The following is a 23,546-nucleotide window of genomic DNA, read 5'->3' on the forward strand; positions in this document are numbered from 1 at the left end:
AAGAGAATCAAGTTTAGTAACACAAGTCTGACAGCACCTCAGCCACGCGCTATCCGATGTCAGGGAATGACATCTTCGCAGTCCCGGTGCACTCAGTAAACAGAAGACAGTCTGCAACCCATCCACGCCTTCACTAACGTGCAGGGGAAGCTGACATAACTGAGGAAGAGTTAGATTCCACGTCACTTGGAATAATCTCATTAAAAACATTTATCTGTTCAAGGTTTTAAGGTGCAGATGCATGATCCATGAAGATCACACAGAAAACACCACACTTTTCATACTAGTAACAAAGGGAACAGTTGAGAAGAAAAAAAGCACCACTTAATTCAGGTTGGTGCACAAAGCCTATATTCTTAAACCTTCACTCTAAAAAGGCAAAATTTCTGATTGTTCCTGATGGTTTCAGAAGCTGTAAGTACCACTCATCAATAGTGAGTGCACTGCTACAACGTTAAAGCTATTGACCATCTCCACTCTGAAAAAAAGAGGGTGAGCTGAATTGATAGTAACACTTCAGTGCTCAAACTCTTTAAAAAAAAATAAAAATAAATTCGCGCACATTTTGCCCTCATTTGCCAAAAAGCAACTTTTTAAAAGTAAGTCATTACAACGTTTTAAGTTTGTAAGCTTTTGTTTACCCTTATTTCTTATGGTTAACATGTTGCTAGCATTCTTCTGAAAGAAGAAAGAAAAGTAGGCTCACTTTCAGAAAATCAGCATGCATGTAGACTTATTTTGTTTCCTACTACGAAATTGCACTACCCATGCTTGCTGGCACACAGACTCTGGTCACACAGCACTTGCTAGAGCTATGCTCCTCCCTAGCACAGGCCACGGATTTTTTAGTTCAGAGATGATCAGACTGCTTAAAACTGCTAAAATACTCTTTGGGACAGAAAAATACACACAGAGAACTGGCTCCAAAATCCCCAAGAACACATAAAAGCAGCTACACAGAAACTAATCTGCGAAATTCAAGTGAAATCTTGTTCAATATACACTGCATTAAAAAAAAAAGAAACAACATAAGCACACAGAACAGTTGCATTCAGTATTCAATTATAACAAGCATCCACCTAAAAATGTTTTTTACATATACGTATGCACACATATTTTATATACATAAGCCTTCTGCTTTCAGTGTGATAGATCCATAGCCACAGTGTCAGGCTGGATGTTCTGCACAGCTTAATAAAAGCACGTTGCCTAAAATACGGAGCACACTACATTGCAATTCTTTCATCTTTCAATTAAATAACTCTTAAACACATACTTAAAATTCAACTAAGCTTTCCTAGAATCTCTTTGCTAGAGAAACAGACCTCTTTGCAAAAGCTCAGGTTACGTTCACAAACTGAAAATGCATTTTAGGATTATCTGATTGCCCAAGTGTCTCATTTATTTCCCCAGCCAAGTAAACACTCCAAAGGATTACAGAGAGCCTTCAGCCCTAAGTTTACACAGCGTTTTGCCAGAAAGATGCACTTGACATCGCTTGAATTTGAAAGATCAAATTATTTCTCACATCAAATCAGGTAAATACAGTATTCTGCCAGAAGAAATGAGAGGATTAGAAAATTACACGCGTTAACCTGTCAGCAGCAGGCGTCTGAGCGAGCAAAACACTGAACTAGGAGGAATCTGCACACCCACTGATGTTACTCAAGGGTGACACCTGACATGAAATCTCCCATCATCCAGAGGAACGTAAACATGCGGAATAAACACAATAGGAAGAAATGAGGCAAGGTGCGTTACCTCATCTGGACAGAAGTGTTTATGCAAACGTGCACTGTTTTTTAATGAAGGCAAGGAAAACAACAAAACCACCACATTTTTCCCTTTTCATTTGTGAGTGAGCAGGTATGTTTGAAATACAAGCGAGATGAGTAAGGCAGATCACAGACTTCCTTTCTCTGCTTTTGCTACTGATAGAGATATGAATAATTGATAACTCTGCTACTCTGACAAACTCGGTAACAAACCCAGTGAGAGGAGTGGAAAAGAACTGCTGCTTGTGAAGGACGTGAAACAGAAAAGTATTTAAGATAGGAGACCAAGGGAAAGCAATCCATGTGTGTAACTGAGACACAGCTGTAAATATCATTTCTTAAGAAGATTTTGAGAAAGACTGACATGCCCAGTGCTTTCCAAGGTGCATAAGACTTCTACAATAATATCATCTTCTGCAAACATACACTTTTAAAGTCTTACTAGACATACTGAATTTCTTAAAGCAATAGATGTAACAGGTTTGAAAAGGGGGAAGGAGGGATTTTTTGTGAGAGTTTACCTACGTTGAGATCGCTTCCGTAGTAACTGAACACACTGCCCTCTAAACCTATATTAACACGCCCATTACTACGGATATTTTTTATTCAAACCATGTTTTCCTTTAGCAAAAAGCCTGATCCCCAGATTCCTGCAGTAAGCAGATTAAAGCGCTCAGGAGCCCAAACCAAAACCACTGAAATCACAAATCCTTACATACAGTTACAGAATAAACACAAAGCTCTCACTTCACTAGACACAGGCCAGAAATGGTTCCTTTTCTTACTTAAAAATCACTTTTTAAACCAACATTTGTATGTATTATCTAATTGTGCTTTGTTGCTACAGAAATTCACCAGCACGTTCAGTTTCCACAAGGTTTTCTTTTCTTTGGTAGGAAGCTTCACTGCCAGAACAGCTGTATGGAACAACGACAGCGCAGCTCTGACACACACTCTTCATACAGAAAAAGGAAATCCAAGGTGCTACCGTACCGTTTTAGCAACGGCCAAACTCGTTTAGAAAGAAGTGCAGCTCATTAGCACTGATGATTAAAAAACACATACAAAGATGACACACAAATATATTTTCTTCCTTTTGAATCACAAATGCGATTTTACCCTTCCCATTCAGGGTCTACCATGTAGGAACCTGTACTGAGTGAGGCATGTAACAGGCAATGTGCTGCAAGCTCTGTTTTTCCCCACTAAACAAGGCAGCATTTTGGGTTTTACTGACCTGCCCATGAGGAGGCACAGACAAGTCCTTTCTGTCTGCATTTCTGGTAGTTCTCCCAATGGGCTGAAGTTAGAGAAGCATTAAGGAATTTCAGGTTATCAAACGTAGTGGATTCACATGTACAGATTTTATGGCAGGAGCTTCCTGAGGCACAAAAATCATCCGTCTTGATTCAAGCCTTACCTACCTAAAAGCACAGAAGGTATGGACTGATCGAACAATAACAGCTGCAATTTAAAGATCAGAACACTGCCATTTCTTATTCTCATCTAACACATACTGATAAAGAAAAGGGGCAAAAACCATCTCAATTACTAATAAAAAAAAGAAGTTTCTTCAAAATCCCTTTATATTTTTCGCACTAACCTGTACTAATTTAACCACGATCAGGCTTTTTTTTTTTATTTATTTAAAATATTAGTAAAACCAATGCAAAAAGGATGTTCAGTATTGCCTTATTTAATAATTAAAGAAAAATGATGAATCTTAAGATAAACAGAAGTAGCCTGGTTTACGCTGCCTCTCATCTCATCCTGTAGCTTTCTCAGTCTCTAAGCCCAATTCTATGTCCCACACTCAAAGCTAAAGCTGAGGGCAGAAAGCAGAAAACAGGACAGTGAGGAACCAGAAGTCACCACCAAGCCACCACCCTATGCCTTCTCTGTTTCCTACTGGGTCACAAAGACCTTGACAAGTACCCAAGCAGGTAACCCAGCACACTTGATATGAAGAGGAGAAACAGCAACAGTTAAATTTGCATAACTGATTGCATATCTTCACTTCCTCACCTTACACACACAAAAGCTGTTGATCATTTAAAGGAAAGACTTAAAAATTCCGTTCAAGTTACAAGAAGTAACTTCATTACTCCATCTTACAGAATTTCTTACAGCTTACATTTCTAGCAAGTGAAAACTTTTGTAGCAGAATTCAGGAAAAAAAGAGATTCTTAATTGTTTTAATTTAATTTTCTGTACACTTTAAAAAGTTAACCATAGCAAACAAGAAAAAATACTGGAAATGCTAGAATTTGATAAACCTGAAACAGCTTTTAAATGGGAGGGGAAGATGAATTTACCTCTAGTTATTCTCCAAATTCATGTCATTCTGCAAAAGAATGATCTCCACATGATGACTTTAAGGAGTGCAGCACATCTGCAGCATCACCTCCAGGAGGTATTCAAGACCAGGCTGGATGTGGCCCTGGGCAGCCTGGTCCAGTAGCAGACCTGGAGGTTGGCGGCCCTGCCTGCAGCAGGGGGTTGGAGCTTGGCAATCCTTGGTGTCCCTCCCAGCCCAAGCCATTCTATGATTATGTTACCTCTAACCCAAACAGAAATCTTTACAGAATGTATCAATTACTCTTTAACCTCCATATTGCTAAATTTGATTTTGAATTCATATGTTTGATGGCATGGAGGGAAAACTGAAGGGCCTCATAAAAGGGCCTTCAAAAAGCAATTCAGGCAAGCATGTCAGCCTCTCTGCAATAAGTTCTTCTGACAAGGAAGACAAGAAATTTAAGAATCTTACAATTGTTCTGCCACACACAAATTCTGCAGGTCTACAACAGAAAAGCCATTTCACAATACTTGTATAATATTCAAACGGATGAAGCTTGTGGTTATGGCCAACTCAAACTAAAATCCAATCTGGCAAACGTATGAAGCAGTGAGGCAAGTTGAGCATATGCTGCCAGACCTAGCATAGTTTCACTTGACCTCAGAACCACACTCCAAAGAGCACACTCTCTATGACCAAATCCTACAGTGCAATGCAAAGCATATCCACAAGTTCATAATCCTCACATTCCAGGAGCCAAGTTCAACCACCCCGAAAAAAAAAGGCTACCACTGGAAGGATACTCAGGAGGTGAAGTAACAATTTTTAATCCATTCTAATTTGAACAAGCCACTAGCCCAGAAGACATAAACTACAAATATTCATGTTAATGTTTTACCTACCAATGGACCTCTGAACAGCTAAGTTCAACTTTCTGCAGTAGAAAAACCTTAGAAAACTAAGTCATTCAGTTTTAAAACTTCCAGCCCTGCAAAAATTGCTACGGTTAAGTTACTCCAATTGGTTCTAAAAACACTGAAAATTGTGCCAATTTTTCTATTTTCTGAATACTTAGATGAACTGGATTGTGCTTGCATCTGTTTGAGACCTTAGAGAACTCTTCATTGTTCCAATTCTTTTTTCTGCAATTATTCGTTAAATACACCCTTAAATGCTTCCTTTGTACCTAAATTGAGAGTTCTTCATCTCTCTCCCTCTAATGCCCAAACATCAGTTGCAGTCATGTCCTTGTCTCTTTTCTGAGAATCTCCACATCAGTCTCTTTTTCCAGCTATGAAAAACAAACCAAGAGACTGTATTCCAGTAGCTGTCACATTAGCATTGAGGCAATCTCTGTCTAGTCCTGCTCGATCCTCCCCTGATCATGTAACTTTCTGGCTAGCACTGTGCTCAGCAGTTATGCTCCTAATTGTGTCAGGAGTTTCACATCTCTTTTAAGAGTCATCGCTGTATATAATTGTTTTCCTCCTGTTAATGCTTACTCTCCTTCCTGTAACATTTCACACAACAGACCACTTTTAGTTGCAGAGAAATCAGCATTTTCCCTCTTGCATAACTTAGCTAGCTCTGTACTACTGAATAGTTGTTATTATTTGCCATTCAGTTGCGGATTAGTGGTAAGTCATGAACAATCCTACCACCCGTTCCTCAGAGACGAGAATGTTTCTATTTAGGTATGAGATTAAATCCACACACATAGCAAAAACAAACAAACAAACATCTTTAATGACACTTTTGGAAGCAGTTTTGAAATAAGTTCTCAGTTTTCAGTCTGTAAATGAAGTAAATAATATTTTCTTGATTCAAAATCTGTGTGTTTAAATTCAGTTGGTAAGAATCATCAGAGAGAAATTAGCTTCTGAATATCAAAATACCAATAGCAAAAGCTTAGGAAAAAAAAAAAAAAAAAAGCACTGTCAAGACTCCAGCCACACCAGAGACACACTAAGGTGAGGAAATCAGCTCTGGAAACCAACAGTTCATATCCGAGTACCTTGCCTGTGTCACTTGGAGTCATATCACACCATGTCCCTTTTCTGAGTGATGACAAAGCAGTTAAGTTACATTTCATCAATACTGCTGCTGCAGAAGCAAAATTAGGAACGTTTTTAAAAATAGCAGAAAACTCCATCATTGAACTTTGACATGCTGTTCAACTCCTCCCTTTACAACAGCCACAAAAAGGAGCTAATTATTCCGAATGGACCTAATCAACACAAGTATTAATCAACACCTTCTTTCGTTCTTTTCTAACACACAGTAATGCTGCTACATGCATGGAATCATGTCAAAGCCACATGCATTTACCAGACAGCATAAAAATGAATAATGAGGTCTCTTGTCAGTCATCCACTCAACAATTTTCCACCGTTTCCACTAACTTGGAATTCAGACATTCCATCTAGACATTATTCTTGAATATGGCTCCAAGACACCACTTCTCATCAGTTTCTAGTCAGAAATAAAGTGTAAATCATCTTAAAACTTGCATTTGAACCTCTCAAGTTTGAAGAAAAATCAAGTACTGTCCAAGAGAAAAGGAACGAATACAGAAGTGTTTCTTTCAGACCCATTAACCTGAACATAGTGCCAGTATTATTTCACCAAACTCAATTTAATTGATCTCTCCTCAACAGAACTTCTCAGCAGACCTCCAGGCAATCTGCAAAAGGCCTTCAAGAAAGGAAACTGAATCTTCTAATACTGAAGTTGCAGCAGAAGCATCTGCAGATCAGTACAACCATGTTTTGGTATCCTTCCTAATTCAAGAGAAAACACTAGCAGGACATCATCTACCTCAACGTAACAGCATGCAGGCACTTTCTTCCAGTGCCACATTTAAGTCCAGAAATTCATTTTTACACTGCAACCAACTGCAGCCAAAACAAAAGCACTACAAGCATCACTGTTAAGAACTGCTTTTCAACAAGAGTACTTTTTGGTTTCTTTCCCCTTAACTGAAGAACTTTAACAAGGAACACAGTCTTCTTCAAGACTAAAGATTTTCCCAGGAAGTGCCCTGTGGGATTTGTACAGAAGTGGACTTCAAAAACAAAAGCAGTTAACGCTGCATGCTCGGTGCCCCTGAATTACTGTTTTCCACCACAAAGTTATTACAGCACGCTGAGTTAGATGACAGCGTGTAGAAGGCAAATCACATTTCAATGAAATCTCTTCTCTGAGCCAGAAAAAGGGCAGAGCTTTGTCTGCAAGTTCTGCGTAATGCACTGACTTACGTAGGTTTATTGGATAGTCTATACGGAGAGGATAGAAGCAGCAGGGAAGAAAAATGTGAGTTGTCAAGAAACAGTATTTCTCTTCAGAAAAAGGAGTTATGTCCCAGCTAGCAATTAAGGAACTAACTTTAATCAGGGGCCATTAGAGAGCCCAGAGTAATTCCAGTAAATAATGCCACATCATTTACAAATTACTCTCTTCACTGTTGCCTGGAAGCAGACAACTCATCAGACTACCTGTTTTCATTGCTGCTTCCCAACTCCAGAAGCAATCCAGAAGTACAGAAGCTCGGACAGTAGCCTGCGTAACTTCTGCAAACTCAGTCCGGAAACAAACCTTCAGAAAGCGCGATGCTAAGTAAACTAATCACAAGGGAGTGTGCTTTTAATGCACCACGGATATGCAAATTTCACAAAACTTGTTCAAGGACAATGTTTTTCTTCTCCAAATACTAAATTTGCACATAGAAACTTATCAGGTTGAGCTATTAGAATTGCTTAAACAAATTACGCTTCCAATCTAAAATGTTTATGAGTTCTTACAACACTAAGAGATACATCTTCCTTCAAACAAACCAACCACAAAGCAAAACCTTGAATTTATCTATTTACAGATCTGTATTTCACATACTAGTAAATGAGAATGGTAAGTAACATTCCCAGCATCACGATCCTAATACCAACAGATTTTGGGAAGTGGCTGCAGCAACAGCTTGCAAACGAGCAGCATCACTTGTTGCCACGTGCTGGAACTTCCACTTTGGATGCTCTCCCATTAGAACATTGCCTTTACTCTTTCAAACTACATCAGATACTTGAATTTCACCAGAAGACAGAGCACTTCACCCATCTAAATGCATACTTTAAAGTCACAGCTTTTAACACTGTCATCTTGACGGCACAATTCCTTCCAACTATTATTAGTATAAGAAGCTAAAAGCACCTTCCATCCTGTGCTTTTTAAAAGTAAGCTTTGCAGATAGTTTTCAAAAGTAATTTTGAACATCAACATGATGAACATCAAAACTAAAGAAGTGTATACACAAGGTATATTTGTGACACTATTATTACACTTTCCCATTTTTTTCTGAGATTCTCACAGCAGAGTAAAAACAAGAAAGCCTTAACCACCAAATCATAATAAAAAACTAATACAACTGATCCAATAAAGACACTTCAGAAACTCTGTCGAGCTTACAGAGCAAATCTAAAGCTATTTTCCATTCTCTACAACTGTATTACCTATAATTTCCCAACTTTTATAGCAAACTCTTAAAATTAACTATCACCAATTGAAGGTTCTACTACTAGTGAGATACACGAGAAAGCTTTTATTCCAAATTGGAGACCTAAAGAAAACAACAGAAAAGTACTTTTTCCATTTCTTTTCTTTTTTTTTCTTCCTGTAATCCAACAGAAAGCTTTTAAGATTTGAGCAGTCCTGGAATCTGACATTGGGGATGCAGTTTTCAAAGCCTGTTTCATGGATGACCCACACCCTCATCTGAATCACAGACTTTACTCATCCCAGGTGAGAGTGGTGACTGTGAAGAAACCTTCTTCACAGTAACAGACCATTTATAGCAGTGAGCACTGACTCAATGGCTACCATCTGCACCATCTGCCTCCTCAAGCCTTCGCCCCGCACTACGTTTCACTCTTCTCAGGCTTCCCTGTTTCCAGCAGTCCTTCAATTTCCTCTTTGCAATGCACGCTGCCCAGGCAGCTTCCACTCCCTTCCACCAGCCCTAATGCCATTCATTTCTGTCAGCTAATTAACAATGATGCTAATGTAACCAACGGTTTGCTTCTTGCCCTCCTCTGCCATGACGGTTGCTAACACAGGAAAGAAAAGTTCACTTCCTGCATCCAGCTGTTGAGCATTCCTTCTGCAGCGAGGACTCTGGACTCCTTCAGGAACCACTAAAAGCAATGCAGGATAAGTCATGACACCAGCTCCCAGCAACAATTCTTTAAAACTAGGAACACATGCTTTGTTCCACACAGGCTCTGACAGCAGAACAATTATGAATCTTAGCACAGAGCGGAGAGAGCCATTACTGAGAGTATTCTTAATTGCCAATTAAAAAAGTGTGCAGAAGAAGTATTCAACTTTGGTTATATTTTGGAATTTAAATAACAAATTACAGTCAAATTTCATGAAAACAAAATAGCATACAGTCCAGCAAAAAAAGAAAATCATGTCATGTATACTTATGCTCTCCATTTCTTTTAAAGAATCCATTAAGATCCCAACATGAAGAATCCATTTATTTTGAAGTCTCCTAATGATAAATGTGGAAAAATGCACAGTATTTGCACCGTAAGGAACATCTGCGTACATCAATCAACTGAACTACATTATTTTTATTTGGACTAAGTTTTGCTACACCTCTTTGCTATCACTTGTTGGTCATCCTGGCACATAAACCTTTAAGTCAGAAGAAATATCATTTTAAAAACAAAACAAAAACTCTGAAGTCCACCTTTTTGTTTTTACTCCTAAGTGATATACGTACACTCACACCTCCCCCCTCACAGCATTCCCAAAGCTACCCTACATATCCGAGCGCTTTCCTTTTTCTTTTCTGTACTTCCAACATTATCACTACCTCATTTATACCTTTGAAAAGACTTACAAAGATCATCTACCACCCCTGGGCACTATAACGTTAAAGTCTTTGTACTTCCCTCCTCTCTTTAATGGAAACACTCTTCTACATTCACAAGGCCCTTCATAGCTCCACTCCCTGTAAACAATGCCAGCTGTAACTCCCTGTTTGTTACTGTTCAGGAACTTCACACGAGTTGGTCTCCTAAGACTCCCAATCTCTTACAACTCATCCGTTGCCTATAGCAGCTGACCTAGAAAAAAGAGATACAGAGAAGGGGGTGGCTGTTCATTAGATTTCAAACCCTTGCACACACAGATAATATCCTCATGCACAGGGACCTGAAAGCAAGAGCAAAGTTACTCCAGCACTCTGATACGCTAGACTTACAAGCACTCCTTGAAAACAAGGGATGTGACAAAAACTTGCACGTACTTTACCATTCATACAAGATAAACTTGGAAGTCTCTCTTCAGAGTAACTAATGTCTCTCTCTGTGCTCTCTTTCCACAGAAAACACGTAGGAAGCAATGCTTTGCTTGCACTGTGTCAGTATGGAGGGCCTACTCTTAGCCCAAGTTCTAAAACCTTAATTACTAATCAATTATCAATAATTATTATTGATAGTATCATCAATATTATTAATAATAACATTTCTTACAGATACATTTCTACAAAACAAAAAAAGATTCCCAGTAAGCTACAATAACAAATACCTTTATATAGGCAGCAAAGCTTTTCACAGTGCAGGGCTCTAACATTTCTTTATTCACTTTAAACCAGTCAAGTCACAGCACCTTCATGTTGTAGGTACACTTACACCTTCAAACAAGGGTCAGCCCTTTCTGTCCTTACCACAAAAAAGAGAGTCAATCAAGACTAAATGAGTCCCCAGCACCCATCAGCACGCTGGATCTTTTCGTATCACTCCAGAGCAAAATTTAGTACTGGTGATACTAAGAGTGCTTTCTTTAACACTAACTTGAAAGGGAACAGATCAGGTTAATTCATATTTACATGCAGCAGTAATACCCCATATTTCTGAATTGATTTCTAAGGGATAAAAAAAAAAAAAGATTGCTTATTTGGGGCTTCAGTGAAGACTGGGAAAATCATTACTGGAGATTTTTCAATGAGGTTTGTTTTGCTAAGTTCAGCTAGATCACAGGAAGGCAGTAATGCCTTTGTAATAGCCCCAAATCAAGCACTACTCATTTTAAAATAATGAAGCCTACAGCAATTACAAAAAAAAACAAACCTATTTTTTCCCCCCAGAAGTCACTGCAAAGTGTTGACAAAACCAAGTACAACTGTGATGAAAACTAGCATTCTTTTTTTTTCCTTGATATCTACTCATTTAAACACAGTAAGATTTTTGTTATTTCCACCAAGGTACATCTGTACGTGCAAAACTGAGGGAATATTACAAAACAAAACAAAATAGTACCTCCGAGTAATTTGAGAGAGAACACTGCAAACTATTAGATTGTGCCTTTGGGTATCAGCAACGTGTAAGTGTCCATATTCACCTACATTCTGACACCTACCTTTAATTCACACTGACAGAGAGATTCAGTAAACCTTAGTGGGACACAGAAAATAAGATGCAACAGCTTCAAACTTGCAAGGAGTTACTCTGGAAGACAAAGCTGGCATTCTTTTGGCTCACATCTGCCCAGCTTTGGTTCAGTAATACACAGTACTTAACTTTAGTTGTTTTGAGTATGTGCTAAAACACTGAAACAGGCACCAAAGTAACCTTATTAATAACACACACACAAGAAAAATCACCTCATTGTCAATACAGAATAATGTAGATGCTCCTTCAAAATCAGCAACTTCCTTCAAACTGTTTAAGACTATCTCTTTCTCCTAGTCCACTGACATATAATTTAGACAAGTCCACATTCAGATAGAATAAAGTACATTTTTCACTGTATTAACAGCAGTGGGACAGGGTTCCTTACACTTACAAAAGTACAAATAATTGCTTTTCCTCCATCATTACTGTCTACATCCACACCTCAGATCACTCACCAGTCCAGAGTCAGTGAGAGCTTTAGAATCTGTTTCTACCCTCAGAAACAATTTTAGTACTAAAATAAGCGAATATGCTCCCCACACAGAGCCTCATCCTCCAAATGTTCTCATATATGCATAACTCCACTAAATGTAGCTTCACTGAAATCGGGTTACTGACTGCACCAGAACTCAGCAGAATTAAAGGAGGAGGTAGGACAAGTACCTTTGGACAGGCAAGCAAGGAAGAGAAGGCACTTTTGTGCCTTGGAAAGTAATGTGGAATAGCAGTCTAACAGTTTGCCACATGCATTTCATTCTGAGATTACAGTGTTTACAAGTATGTGCAAACATAACGAAAACCAACATACTAAGAAATGCTGCCAGTCTTTGCAAACCTTCTACAAAGTAACATCTGATTATCAGCAGTCTACTATTAATCCCCAAATGTGGGAAAACGTAAGAACTGTTAGAACAGTCGAGCACCATAAATGTACATGTGGTATGGAACCAATACACTCTAAAGGAGACAAAGGTATTTTCTTTGTTACTTTAACAAGTAACCATACAGCAGCAATAAATACATCTGGACATCACAGGTTCTTAACTTTATGTAGAACTTTTATCAGTGCTTCTTTGTCTCAAGTTCTCTACCTGAATACTTTATAACACAATACAAAGAACAATACTTACAAAACAGGCTTCCAAATTCAGTCAGTAACAAGCCTTTCAAACCTCCAGCTGTTACTACCTTTTATTAAAAGGAAAACCTTACTCCTAGGTGTTTCTAGGAGGTAGGAGCAGAAAATAACATCATCTTAAAACTTCTGAGCATGCTATTATCATTTAAATTACAGTGTAAAAAGACAGGAGGCTACCTGACTAAGCTTCTGCCAAGAGATACTGTACTAAGTGCTGTCTTTGATTTTAAAATTGCTAGGAGTTCTACACAGCAACTAGAACTAGATACAAAGCTTTTTCATCATTTTACAATGTGCATTCTATGAAGCACAGAACTTTACAGGAACACGAAATAATTTAAAAAATTTAAAAAAATTAAATTATTAAACACTTTACAGTGTTTAAAAACCAACAATTTCAGCCTCTAAGACTGCCAATACTAGTGAAAAATCTAGAATATGGTTTCACCTTATTGTATGTTGCAGTATGTCTGAAATAAGTCAGATATGATAATTTAAAAAAAAGAAGTGAATTTAACCTTCGTAGTTTAAATAAGAACTATCATACCTGCAAAAATAAGACAGCTAACAGGTGTTACAATGCCTACGTCCAAGGAAACATGGTTCTTGGTTTCACTGTAGTCTTCCAAGCACCAAAGAACATCGCTTAGCGCAATGCTCCCTTCACCTGAGTAACAACTGTTTAATTCTATGAGAAAGCAGTAATTGCTTAAATAAAGGTTAATTAAAGATAACTCACCACCATCCCTCTCTCTAACTCTGTGAGTATGCACACTTTTTGCTTTACTGTGCCCTGTGTTGTCACCGTATTTGTTTTCAGGGCTATCAGAGCGCCGCAACATTTTATTTGGTGGTGAAGGATCTGTGGTGTCTCGCATCTTGTCATGACGATGATCACCACCACTTGGGTGACTCTTGGATGAGTACTTAAGAGCCTGAAACAGATCACAAGAGAACAGGCATTTTCATTAAAGTTAGAGAATGAACGTTCTAACATCAGTCATAAATTTTAGATCTTTTTTCCAAGATACTTTTTGAAGTAATTAATTTTCATTTCCCATTTAAACAACCACCATTAGTCCTCCTAATTTTAATTACCTACATTAAAGCAACAAGTTCTGTAATTAGGACAAAACCATTTGCTCCCACCACGACATCTAACGTAACATTTGCTGTTAAAATGAGCCTAATTTCTTTTTGTTTCAGTGAGGGATTGCAAACTTTAAGCAGTAAGTGGGCCACAATACTTCTGGCACTTAAAATAAGCACAAGTGCAGCTGGTATCAAAGAAATAAACAGAAAGTTACATTTAATCAGATTAAACTGTAAATATCCATACTGTAATGAAGACCACTTCCTTTAGCCTCTACCTTAAGCTTCTGCAGACAGACTTCAGTACTAGCAAACCCACAACAGATACGATAAAAATCTAGAATTTCTGTGGGGATGTAAGGGGACAAACATGTAATGTGACAATTCATTTGGGAACTTTTACCAAAACATGTTCTGTCTCTCCTTGACCTGCTCAGTTTTGCAGAGCGAGCTTCTGAGTGGCAACTGTTTACATTACGTGAACTGTCACTGACAGCTGCCTTGGACTGTCAGATGACACTTCACAGTGAGAGAAATACTCAGAAATGTAATAAAACGGTTCAGTTACGTGCCCTAAGAAGAGCAGTGTCACAACACACGGCGTTCCCCAGACTCACACCCTCCTCAGGGTATAATTTCTTTTTTTTCCACAGACAAGGCAGAAGATGATGGGATTCGTTGTACTTAAAGTGAAGTTATTGCCAAAAGCTGGATGATCTGATGTTTTTGAACACACCTAGCAGCTGGCAACTGTAGAAAGGAAGCCTTACCGGCAACCCCAGTTCAGGGTCTAAAATCGTGCCCTGCTCAGGTTACAGCCTGCAGCGGCACTTTTGGGGAGAAGGGCCTCGGGGAGGGGGGCGGGGGGCGAACAAGCCTCCTTTTGTTTTTAGGAGAAAAACGTTCGCCTCCCCCCGGCTCTCGGCTCCTCCGCTCGTGACCCCGCCGCGCTCTCCCGCCCCTGGGCTCGCACCTCCCGGCGGCTAGGCCCCGGCCCCGCACTAGGCCTCTCCTCCCGGCCTGGCCCTCGCAGCGGCGCGGCGGCCCCGTTCTCCCGGCTGCGGGCCGCCGCCTCGCCCCCTTTCCCCCCCCCCGGTGCCCGAGAAGGCGCCGCGGGCCGGGCAGAAGCCGCGCGGGGCAGCGCGGCCTGCGGCGGCGGCCGAAGCCTGGGCCGGAGTAGCTCCCCCCCCCTTCCCTTCCCTGCCCTGCCCCGCTCCTCCTCCCGGGCCTAGCGGCCGGCGCGACGGTACCTGGTAGGGCTGCGAGTCCCCCCTGCGGTCGTGACAGCTGCGGAGAAGGCGAGAGAAAGAGAGAGAGAGAGGCGTTAGCGAGGGCCGTTACCGGCCGCCGGGAAGGGGCCCAAACATGGCGGAGGCGGGGGGAGAGCCGCGGGGCCGAGGAGGGGATTTACCCATCACTGAGTCTCTGCTGTTTCCTCGCATACATTACCATCAATGCCCGGCCTGTGTGTGTGAGTGTGAGGGGACCAGGAAGGGACGGCCGCGGCCGGGCCACGGGCGCCGAGGGGGGAGGAGGGGAGCGGCGCTCCGCCTCGCCGCCGACCGGGGGCAGGGAGGGGGCAGGGAGGGAGGGGGCGGCTCGGCAGCTGGGCTGGGAGCGGCGCTCACGGGCCCATCTCCGCCGCGCGCAGCCTGAGGGGAGACGCCGGCAGTTCGGCCCCGCTGAGGCGCTCCGGGAGCGCGGACTCCGTCGCTGCCGCCGCAGCCGCCTCCTCCCCCCGCTGCGCCCGCCGCCGCCGCCGCTCCTCCAACTACATCCGGGAAACTCGGGCGACGCCGCGCTCGGTTAACGTCGGCTCTTTTCGGCTCTTTCCGACGCGCTCCGTCCCCTCTGTCCCCTTTGCTCTCGGGCGACTCTGCCTTCGGCAAACATCGGCCGTCTCCGCCGAGCCCAACGCCCTTCAGTCTCTCCCTTCGGCAAACGTCGGCTTGTTCCGTAACTCTTCCCCCTTCCTCCCCCCTCCGGCCGGCCGGCCCGCCTCGTCCTCCTCTCCCGAACGCTACCTGTCTTCGGAAAACATCGGTTATTTCCGTAGAGAAGCTTTCACGCTCCCGTCAGGGTGACGCCGCCTTCGGAACCGTTCGGCTATTTCCGTGACCCCTCGCCCCGCGGCTCGGCAGCGCTCCCGCTCGGCGCGGCTGTTGGCGGGGCGCGGCCGATCGGCCGAGGGGAGCGTACGGGGGCCGCGCTGCGAGCGGGCCGTGCGAGGGGAGCCCCGCGGCTGGGCGGCCGGTGCGAGCCGAGCGGGCGGCAGCGCCAGGCAGGTGGGGGTGACGGGGGGGGGGGGGCCGCGAGAGGAGCGGTGAGGGCGGAGGGGGGATAGGAAAGGGAAGGTCTCCCCTCGCCTCCCCCCCTCCCCTTCCGCCCGGCGCCTTGATGTATAGGCAGGAGCCATTTTGTGTACGTCGGGCTGCGCGAGAGGCGCTCGGCAGGGAGAGGTTGTTAAAATGTCCCTTGGGAGCTGGCGGGCCGGGCCGCCTCTCGCCTTCCCTCGCAATTCCTCCCGAGGCGGCGGCGGGACTCGGCCGCCTCGCGCGTGGGGGGAGCGGGTGAGAGTGAGGGGCGCTGAGGGCCGGCGGGACCCCGCGGTCACGTGACTTCGCCGGGCCGGGTCCAGCGGCGGTGCACGTGTACAGCCGGTGGGGCTCGGCGGGAGCGCTGCGCCTGGCTCGGGGCACGGCGTGGGAAGAATGCGGGACTGTTGGAGCGGGTCCGGAGGAGGCCACAGGATCGCCTGTAGAGAAAGGCTGAGGGAGCTGGGGCTATTCGCCCTGGGGAAGAGAAAGCTCTAGGGAAATCTGATAGGGGCTTTCCAATGCTTGAAGGAGCTTGAGAATGGGAGGGAAGTAAGCTCTTTACACGGATAGGCAATGATAGGACAAGGAAGAATAATTTTCAGCTAGAAGAGGGGAGATTCATATTAGATGTCAAGAAAATTTTTCACTGAGAGAGGGGTGAGGCCCTGGCGCTGCTGCCAAAGAAGCTGTGAGTGCCCCGTCCCTAGAGGTACTCACGGCCGGGTTGGATGTGGCTCTTGGCAGCCTCAGCTGCTGGGTGGGAGCCCTGCCCATGGCAGGGGTTTGGCACTGATAGTCTTTAAGGACCCTTCCAACCCAAACCATACTACGATGTGAAGCCCGAATCTTGTCCTGCCTCCTTTCTGATAAGAGAAGCGATACAGCACACCTCAGAACTGTCCTGCTGGCTTGTAGTAGCGCATCTTTCCCTGTGACTCTATGTGTTTAAACGTAGCATAGCAAAAACTCTTATTACATATTTTTTCTTTCTGTTTTTGTGTTAATGTGCAGAAGGCCGCTGCTGAGAGGAGTCCTCAGGAAGCCGTTGGAGAGCTCAGAGACAGGAGCAGAGGATGACGCAGCAGGGAGCTGTTCTTCAAGGTTACAACAACGAGCTCGTCAAGTGTATTGAAGACTTGTGTATGCAAAAAGAGGAGCTGAACAAACAGATCCAGCAAGCAGAAGAGGAAAAAAGTAAACTCCAGCATGAAATTCAAGTTCTGAATGAACAGTTGGAGTGCGTGTGTGAAAACCTGGCTCAGAAGGTAGCTTCACGAAATGAGCTTGATAAAATTCTTGCTGAAACTGAAGCTGCTTACATGAAGATTTTGGATAGTTCCAGAACTTTGCTTAATGTCCTGAAGAAGGAAGTGGGAAGCTTAAAGCATGCGCCAGAACTGAAAAGTAATGTAACCTGAAGCTGTCAAATGTCTGGACTTGGCAATTCTAAAATCCCACTAGGTGAGATGTGGTCAGGCACAGAACCCTACAACACCAGTGTAAGCTGAGGGGGCTTTCTTCCAACCTTTCCACATTTCCAATGATTTTTAAATGCATTAGAAAAACTGTAGATAAAACAAATGAAATAAAGTTACTGTTTTCTTATTGAAAAATTAATAATAATCTTATATAATTTCTTAAATCATTGCAAAACTATATTGCAGATGCATAACTGAACTAGATTTCAGGCTGTCGGTTTTGATGTAGTGATGCTTCAAGGCTTTTCTGAAAAACAGGAAAAATGTTTTACTGGTTAGCTTTTGGATGGTTACTGTGGAATGCCTGTTTGATAGAATATGACTTTAAATCTGGACAGAATGCTTGCATTTTTTTCCATTGCTCTTTTAGTTGTGTTCATGGCTTCTCTGAAATCCTGCTGCCTTTCTTCCGTATGCTTTCTTTTCCCCTACATCCATGTCTAGAAAGAAGACCACTGTAGTGAATGAAAGTAGCTCAGGCACTAGTGCTTCTTGCTTTACTGTTGGGGACCAAATAGGAATTAGCTATTTAGCCTTCTCCTTAAGGAGCCTGGAGTCATATCTGTGATACGTTTACAGCTCCTGTTCACAATCATCTCTTAGCTGGAGTTTTGGAGGGATAATTTGAGGAAAACATGATTTAAGCAGGGTACGAAAGCTTAAACTGTAAGACTGTGTCAGGCTTATGTATTTTCTGAAGCTGTACTCTAAAGCCTTGATTAGAAAGAAGTTATGCTATGGTGAGAGATGGATTTGAGTGCAAGTGGGAGGCATGCCCTTGCAGGGCACAGTGCTGCAGGGAGCTGTACCATATAAATGAGGACCAACTAATATTGGAGTAAGGCTGGAAAGAATAGTGAACAACCTGGAATGGAGAGAAATAAATGCACGTGAAGGGTCAGAATTAGATTAGTAGTAAACATGCAGCTGTTAGACATTCTTGTAGGTGAGATTAAATAGAACCAAAGTCAGAGAATAGAGAGGAGGTAAGAATATAGCAGAAATCTCTGTCTTGTTTCCATTTCTGGTACTTACTGAATACGTGTGTGCATGCATTTTGTCCTGCTCATTCATGTATTACAGCAGCAGCTTTATGTTTAAATCAAGCCTTCATAACAACTCGCTAAATTGGAGGAAATGCAATTGCAATCTCTTTTCTTGATAACTGTGTCTCTCAGGTACAGGTATAAAGAGTGTGCAGATATGAATAGTTTCAGTAATAGCTCTTCACCAATAATTATAAACAAATTTTATATCCTGTTTGCTATGCTACGGGGATTAGCGAGACAGAGCTCATCAACAATTTACTTGCATAGCTTTGCCACCGGCTTCCCCTGAGTAATGCTGAGGTGATAAAATTAGATGATCTCAGGAGTACTGCTATTGTTGCAGTGCCACAGTATTCGTGACAGCTTTGTTTATATTGAAGTGAAACACAAAAGCCAAAACATTGTTTCTTTTTTAGTAGCAAAAAGGTGATTTGGCTGGGATGCCTCTTGGCAGTGTCTCTCCTCTTAGTCTGGTCACAGTACTGATTAGTTTATATCAAAATAGGATATCTCAGAAAAAGTATGGACTGAACAGCAAGGACTTTAAAAAAAAAAAAAAGCATATGTAAACTGATTAATCTTGTTATATAAAAGGGAGTTTGAAATTGCCTACGTGAAAAAACTTATATCATGGAAAGTTTGTTTACAAATTGACATAACAGTGCAGTGAATTCCTAATATGTAATGACTATTGGTTTGCTTGTCTTCAAATAATCATAAGCCATAAAAATGTATCTCCTTGCTTTATTTAGGATGCTAAAACTGAAAAAAGGAATCACAGAATCAGAGAATCACCAAGGCTGGAAAAGACCTTCAGGATCATGCAGTCCAACCAGTCACCTATCACCAATAGTTCTCACTAAACCACGTTCCTCAACACAGAATCCAACCATTCCTTGAACACCTCCAGGGTCGGTGACTCCACCACCTCCCTGGGCAGTCCATTCCAGTGCCTAACCACTCCTTCAGAGAAGTACTATTTAAAAAAAATTGAGTCTTTAAAGATGTGTACTTCACAACCTTTATTTCCTCAAAGTGCAGCTGTATACTTGGAAATGTATTTAAGTTCAGATCCATAAATGGAGAGCAATAGTAGTATATCTCCAGGGCTGTTGTCAAGTGACTGCAGCCTGGCAGTCATTGGGAAGTGCACCAGTGTAGCTCAAAAATGCCTCCTGCCTTTATATTTTGTATTGACCCAAATTATTTTAGTGCATCCTATTACTGAAGTCAAAAGCTTTTTTCAAGTGCATGGGTGTTCTGTCTTTTTGTCAGAAGTTAGGTATATTGCAAATCTTGGCATAGAAAGCTTTTCTTTAATAGTTTAAGTTTATTTAGAAAACAAACTAAGGCATTGCTAGAATAGAACTGGTAATGTGGAGATGACAGCAGCTGTGTAAGGTTAGCCTGCAAAGGAAAGTTTGCCTGAAATAAGACTGGCTATAAATCTAAAGCATCATATTTGTTCCTGGCTTTATATATATATATATTTTGTCAATTTTTATATGGCTTTGAGGGTTACACCCAGTAAGATACATGTCTATTACAAGCTAGAAGCTGTAATGGCAAAGTTTGTGTTACTGATCTGTGGTGCTGGATCAGAAGCTGTGCTGGGTGTGTTGTGCCTTATTTGCTGAACGAAGACACACAGATTTTGGAATGCTTATCTGTGCTTGATTCAAAGCTTCAGTGAGATACATCCAGAGCACTGGGATCACTTCCTGACTTAACGTCATGGTGCTTCTTCTACCTGGCTTGCAAGTAACAGTGTGGAACTGGAGGAGAGGTGATTTCCCACTTTTAAAGCAATGTTTCTTAAATATGTATTTACCACATACAACTCCAGTGATTAACAGGCTTTTCAAAACACTGGAGTATTAACTCCTGCCAAATAAACTAAGTTTATGATCTATGTGGTGTTTGGTGGTTACCAAATAAACCTGGGTGCTATGTTGAAAGTAATTTTCTGTGTGGAGGTGGTTACACAAACCACTGGGTGAAGAGCTGCGAGTCACTCACCGTCCATAACTGGCAGCAGAGATGCTTCTGTTCAGTCCCCACATGCAAATTCTACTTGTGTTATAGGAATGGGGGTGAATGGGCTGGCATGGGTGCTAATTTTAGGGGTGGAAAGCAAGGAGAAATTACAGATGTACTAGGAGTTCTAGTTTGGGAAGATAAATTGTAAGAGGGCATGATAGAAATGGACGTTCACCTCCTCTTCATTTCTGTTTCAGCTGTAAGTGTATTTGTAGTGAGCCATAACCTGCAGTTCCTGCTGCCCAATAAATCCAATTTTGGATATCAACTGAGGCTGACCATAAGTCAGGACAGCCTCCCTCATATTTCCTCTTCCTGGACTTTTATTCTCCTGGCCAAATAAGTTGGCGTGTTCTGCTTTGCAGTGACCAGCTCCAACAGGAGGCTATTGGGAGCACTGTCCAGAGGGTCTGAGCAGAGCAATGTCCTGAGAGAGGTGATGCTTTGCCTTCCTGTAAGGTGAGAGAGCCCCAAGCCTGAGCTTGCAGCTTGTTGAGTACGTGTGCTGCCAGGCCTGTTACTGTTTGTAGCTCCTAGGAACAGCAATTGGTGAACTGCTGGGTCTGACAAAGAACCCCAAATCCTGTCAGTTTATCAGATGCACTCAGTGTTCTGTTTCCTTTTTTTTCAGATTGATCTTGAGGAATGTCAGGTTTTTGGATTCTGAACATGGTGAATGCATGAGGTTTCCTCAGACTTGATGGAATTTTAGATGCCCAAAGAACTGTCTGTTCAAATGATGAAGCAACCTGTAATCTAAACAGACAAGTGAGTCTTAAACTGCAATTCCAGAATTCTGTGTCTCAATTCCATCTAGCTTTTGAGGTATAAGTGAGTCGTACTGCAAATGGATTAGGTGGATTATGTTAAATTGGAACAAGACATTTATGCTGGAACAGGAGTATTCAAAAGACTGTTAGTGAAAGGATTGAATGTCTACAGTTAATTCATGCTCTAGATGAGTTCTGTGCAGAAGACTGGTATCTATTACTCCTTAGAGGATTTTGCTTGTTGGAAGAAATTTGAGTTAGAAGATGTAGCTTGGGGCAGTTGCTGAAATTATCCTTAACTTCAAGATGTGGTTTGCATCAGTGGCTGAAATTATCCTTAATCTTGAGTAGATCCTGAGCTCTTGGATTTTTATATATGAAGTAGATAAATAATATTTTTATACTTACTTAATATTACTATACTTAATATTTTTATAAGGTTTTTCTTCTTGTGAGTGAGGATGAATAGACGGTTCAATATTGATTTGGTTGCTTTTTTAAGTTAATTGATGCATGGATATGCAGGTTTTCCTAAAATCAAAGGGCTCAATTAGCTGTTTTGTGTACCACTTATAGCAACTGCTTTATACCTTTTTTTAAAACTGGAAGCACTTAGTTTGCTCCTTGCTCCTTACTGCTTTATAAATCTGTATTTAATTCTGTGGTCTCATTATGTTACTTGATTATTGTATTTCTCAGTTGGTTTTCAGATAAAGTTTCATGCAGTATCCCCCTTTATCTAAAAGCCAGATGTGTGCAGGGGACACATTTAGCTGGTAAAGCAATGTGATGGAGAGGTTCAAGCTTGCAGAAGAGGGGTTTATATATTGTTTCATAGCTTGATCTGATGGGATTTGTGCTGAAAGGAATGAGGTGTTTGGTTTGATGTTACAAAAATGTGATTTTTATAAGGGGTAAAGGCCCGTAAAAAGCAGCTTCATTTTTGTAACAGTTTCAAAAGTAGTCTCACAAGATCTCGTGGGGTGGTACAATCTGTACGTTTGGTCTGTTTCTGCAAGACAGGGCTACAGGCACACCGCAGCTACCGCTACAGCAAATTCGACAAGATCTCTGTACGGACTTGAAAATCTCCTTTAGCTGTAGCATTGAAAATCACGGTGTCAAACTCACCACGCCTGAGCAGAGGAGCAGAGCAGCCGGACCATCGCCCTCTGGAGGTGTGACTGATCACGGTTCCACCGCTGGATGCAGGAGCTTCGGTTTCTCTGGCACGTCTCACCCCAAGGCACGGGAAGTCACCTTGCTGTCTATACAAATTCCTATTTGTAGTGTTATTTTTGCTGTTTTATTTTTATGAACCTCCTGATACAAGAGACGTATTCTGATCAGATGTGATTATGAATCTCTCTTCCAGAGACAAAATCTTTTTTTTTTTTTTTTTTGTATTCTGCATGCTTTAAATTGTTTAAAGCCTCTTTTTTTCTTGCACAGTCAAAGTGCTTGAGATGAAAACCAGCATGATAGTTGGGCTCTTGTGATGCATTTTTATGTAATTATTATTCAGAGCTGAACTGTATTAGAAGTCAGATGTTTAAAAAACAAAGGAAGCAGCAATAATTCTTCATTTGTTTATACAGTTGCCCAGTTGCAGAAATCCTGCTAGAGATTTGTGCTGCTTACTGTGCAGTTCTAAGGGGAATGCTTGCTGAAATGGACAAACCTGAGGGTCTTCCCATTAAATATAGGTCCTTCATCAAGAATAGTTACTGGCTTTAAAGGAAGAGATGCCTCACCCTGAGGAGCGTGGGCAGCTCATCATAAAGGGTTGTGGGGTGATTCAAAGTAAGTGGTTGTAAGTCACACTTCATAAAGCAAGCTGAAAAAGAGCAAACCCAGTCTGTGCTGACAGTCACAAGGAATGTAGTATCTGATCAAACCAAGTTAGCTTTAGAAGCAGGAGTGCAGGTCTAGCTGAAAGCAGTGCATCTGCTGCAGTGCTGGGCTCAGCAAGGGTTACCTTACCCTGGCAAACACAGCAGTGTGGATGCTGATGATATCTTGTGCACTCAGAAGTCACTGGATTGTCAGAGCCGCGCCTTCTGCCTGGTGTTTGACGTAGGATTATACATTCTCAACCTGTGTAGTAGAGGGAAGGACAGAAAGAACAGAACAAGG

General features: G+C 42.0%; 2 protein-coding genes and 1 long non-coding RNA gene across 17 annotated transcripts in view; 1 reads left to right on the forward strand and 2 right to left on the reverse strand.

Annotated features, from left to right (window-relative positions):
• WAC (WW domain containing adaptor with coiled-coil) overlaps positions 1 to 15,314 on the reverse strand; it is a 53,336-nt gene extending 38,022 nt beyond the window's left edge. The window contains exons 1-3 of one of the 5 annotated variants that reach the window (XM_052692537.1): positions 15,167 to 15,312; positions 15,006 to 15,042; positions 13,403 to 13,598 (exon numbers count right to left, since the gene is read on the reverse strand). In XM_052692537.1, coding sequence (XP_052548497.1) covers positions 13,403 to 13,598; positions 15,006 to 15,042; positions 15,167 to 15,207 — 274 coding nt within the window. In that variant the 5' untranslated portion in view covers positions 15,208 to 15,312. Of the gene's footprint in view, positions 1 to 13,402; positions 13,599 to 15,005; positions 15,043 to 15,166 lie in introns of all 5 variants that reach the window. The other 4 variants (XM_052692536.1, XM_052692538.1, XM_052692540.1 and 1 more) reach the window with 4 other exon arrangements.
• A 63-nt stretch (positions 15,315 to 15,377) lies between these two features.
• Positions 15,378 to 22,846, forward strand: LOC128085344 (microtubule nucleation factor SSNA1-like). 11 transcript variants are annotated; one of them, XR_008208913.1, is made up of 4 exons: positions 16,737 to 17,534; positions 19,353 to 20,386; positions 20,838 to 21,408; positions 22,430 to 22,846. XR_008208913.1 is itself a non-coding variant. In XM_052692547.1 (3 exons), the coding sequence occupies exon 2, from the start codon at positions 17,147 to 17,149 to the stop codon at positions 17,489 to 17,491; it is 345 nt and encodes a 114-aa protein (XP_052548507.1). In that variant the 5' UTR covers positions 15,378 to 15,835; positions 17,085 to 17,146; the 3' UTR covers positions 17,492 to 17,534; positions 19,353 to 20,562. The 11 variants fall into 11 exon arrangements, 7 of the variants coding, with proteins under 7 accessions (XP_052548507.1, XP_052548502.1, XP_052548505.1 ...); XR_008208914.1 differs by having other exon boundaries at positions 21,006 to 21,408; XR_008208915.1 differs by having other exon boundaries at positions 21,272 to 21,408.
• Positions 21,224 to 23,507, reverse strand: LOC128085347 (uncharacterized). The gene is made up of 2 exons (XR_008208918.1): positions 23,394 to 23,507; positions 21,224 to 22,678 (listed from the first exon to the last, which is right to left on the reverse strand). It is a non-coding gene; the product is annotated as an uncharacterized LOC128085347 (long non-coding RNA).
• Between the last annotated feature and the right edge of the window lie 39 nt (positions 23,508 to 23,546).

Source organism: Tympanuchus pallidicinctus, unplaced genomic scaffold (assembly GCF_026119805.1).
Source record: "Tympanuchus pallidicinctus isolate F22 unplaced genomic scaffold, pur_lepc_1.0 scaffold3, whole genome shotgun sequence".
Taxonomy (NCBI): domain Eukaryota; kingdom Metazoa; phylum Chordata; class Aves; order Galliformes; family Phasianidae; genus Tympanuchus; species Tympanuchus pallidicinctus.

Excerpts from the sequence above, each read along its gene's own strand:
- LOC128085344 (XM_052692547.1), top strand. The coding sequence starts at position 17,147 with ATGACGCAGCAGGGAGCTGTTCTTCAAGGTTACAACAACGAGCTCGTC.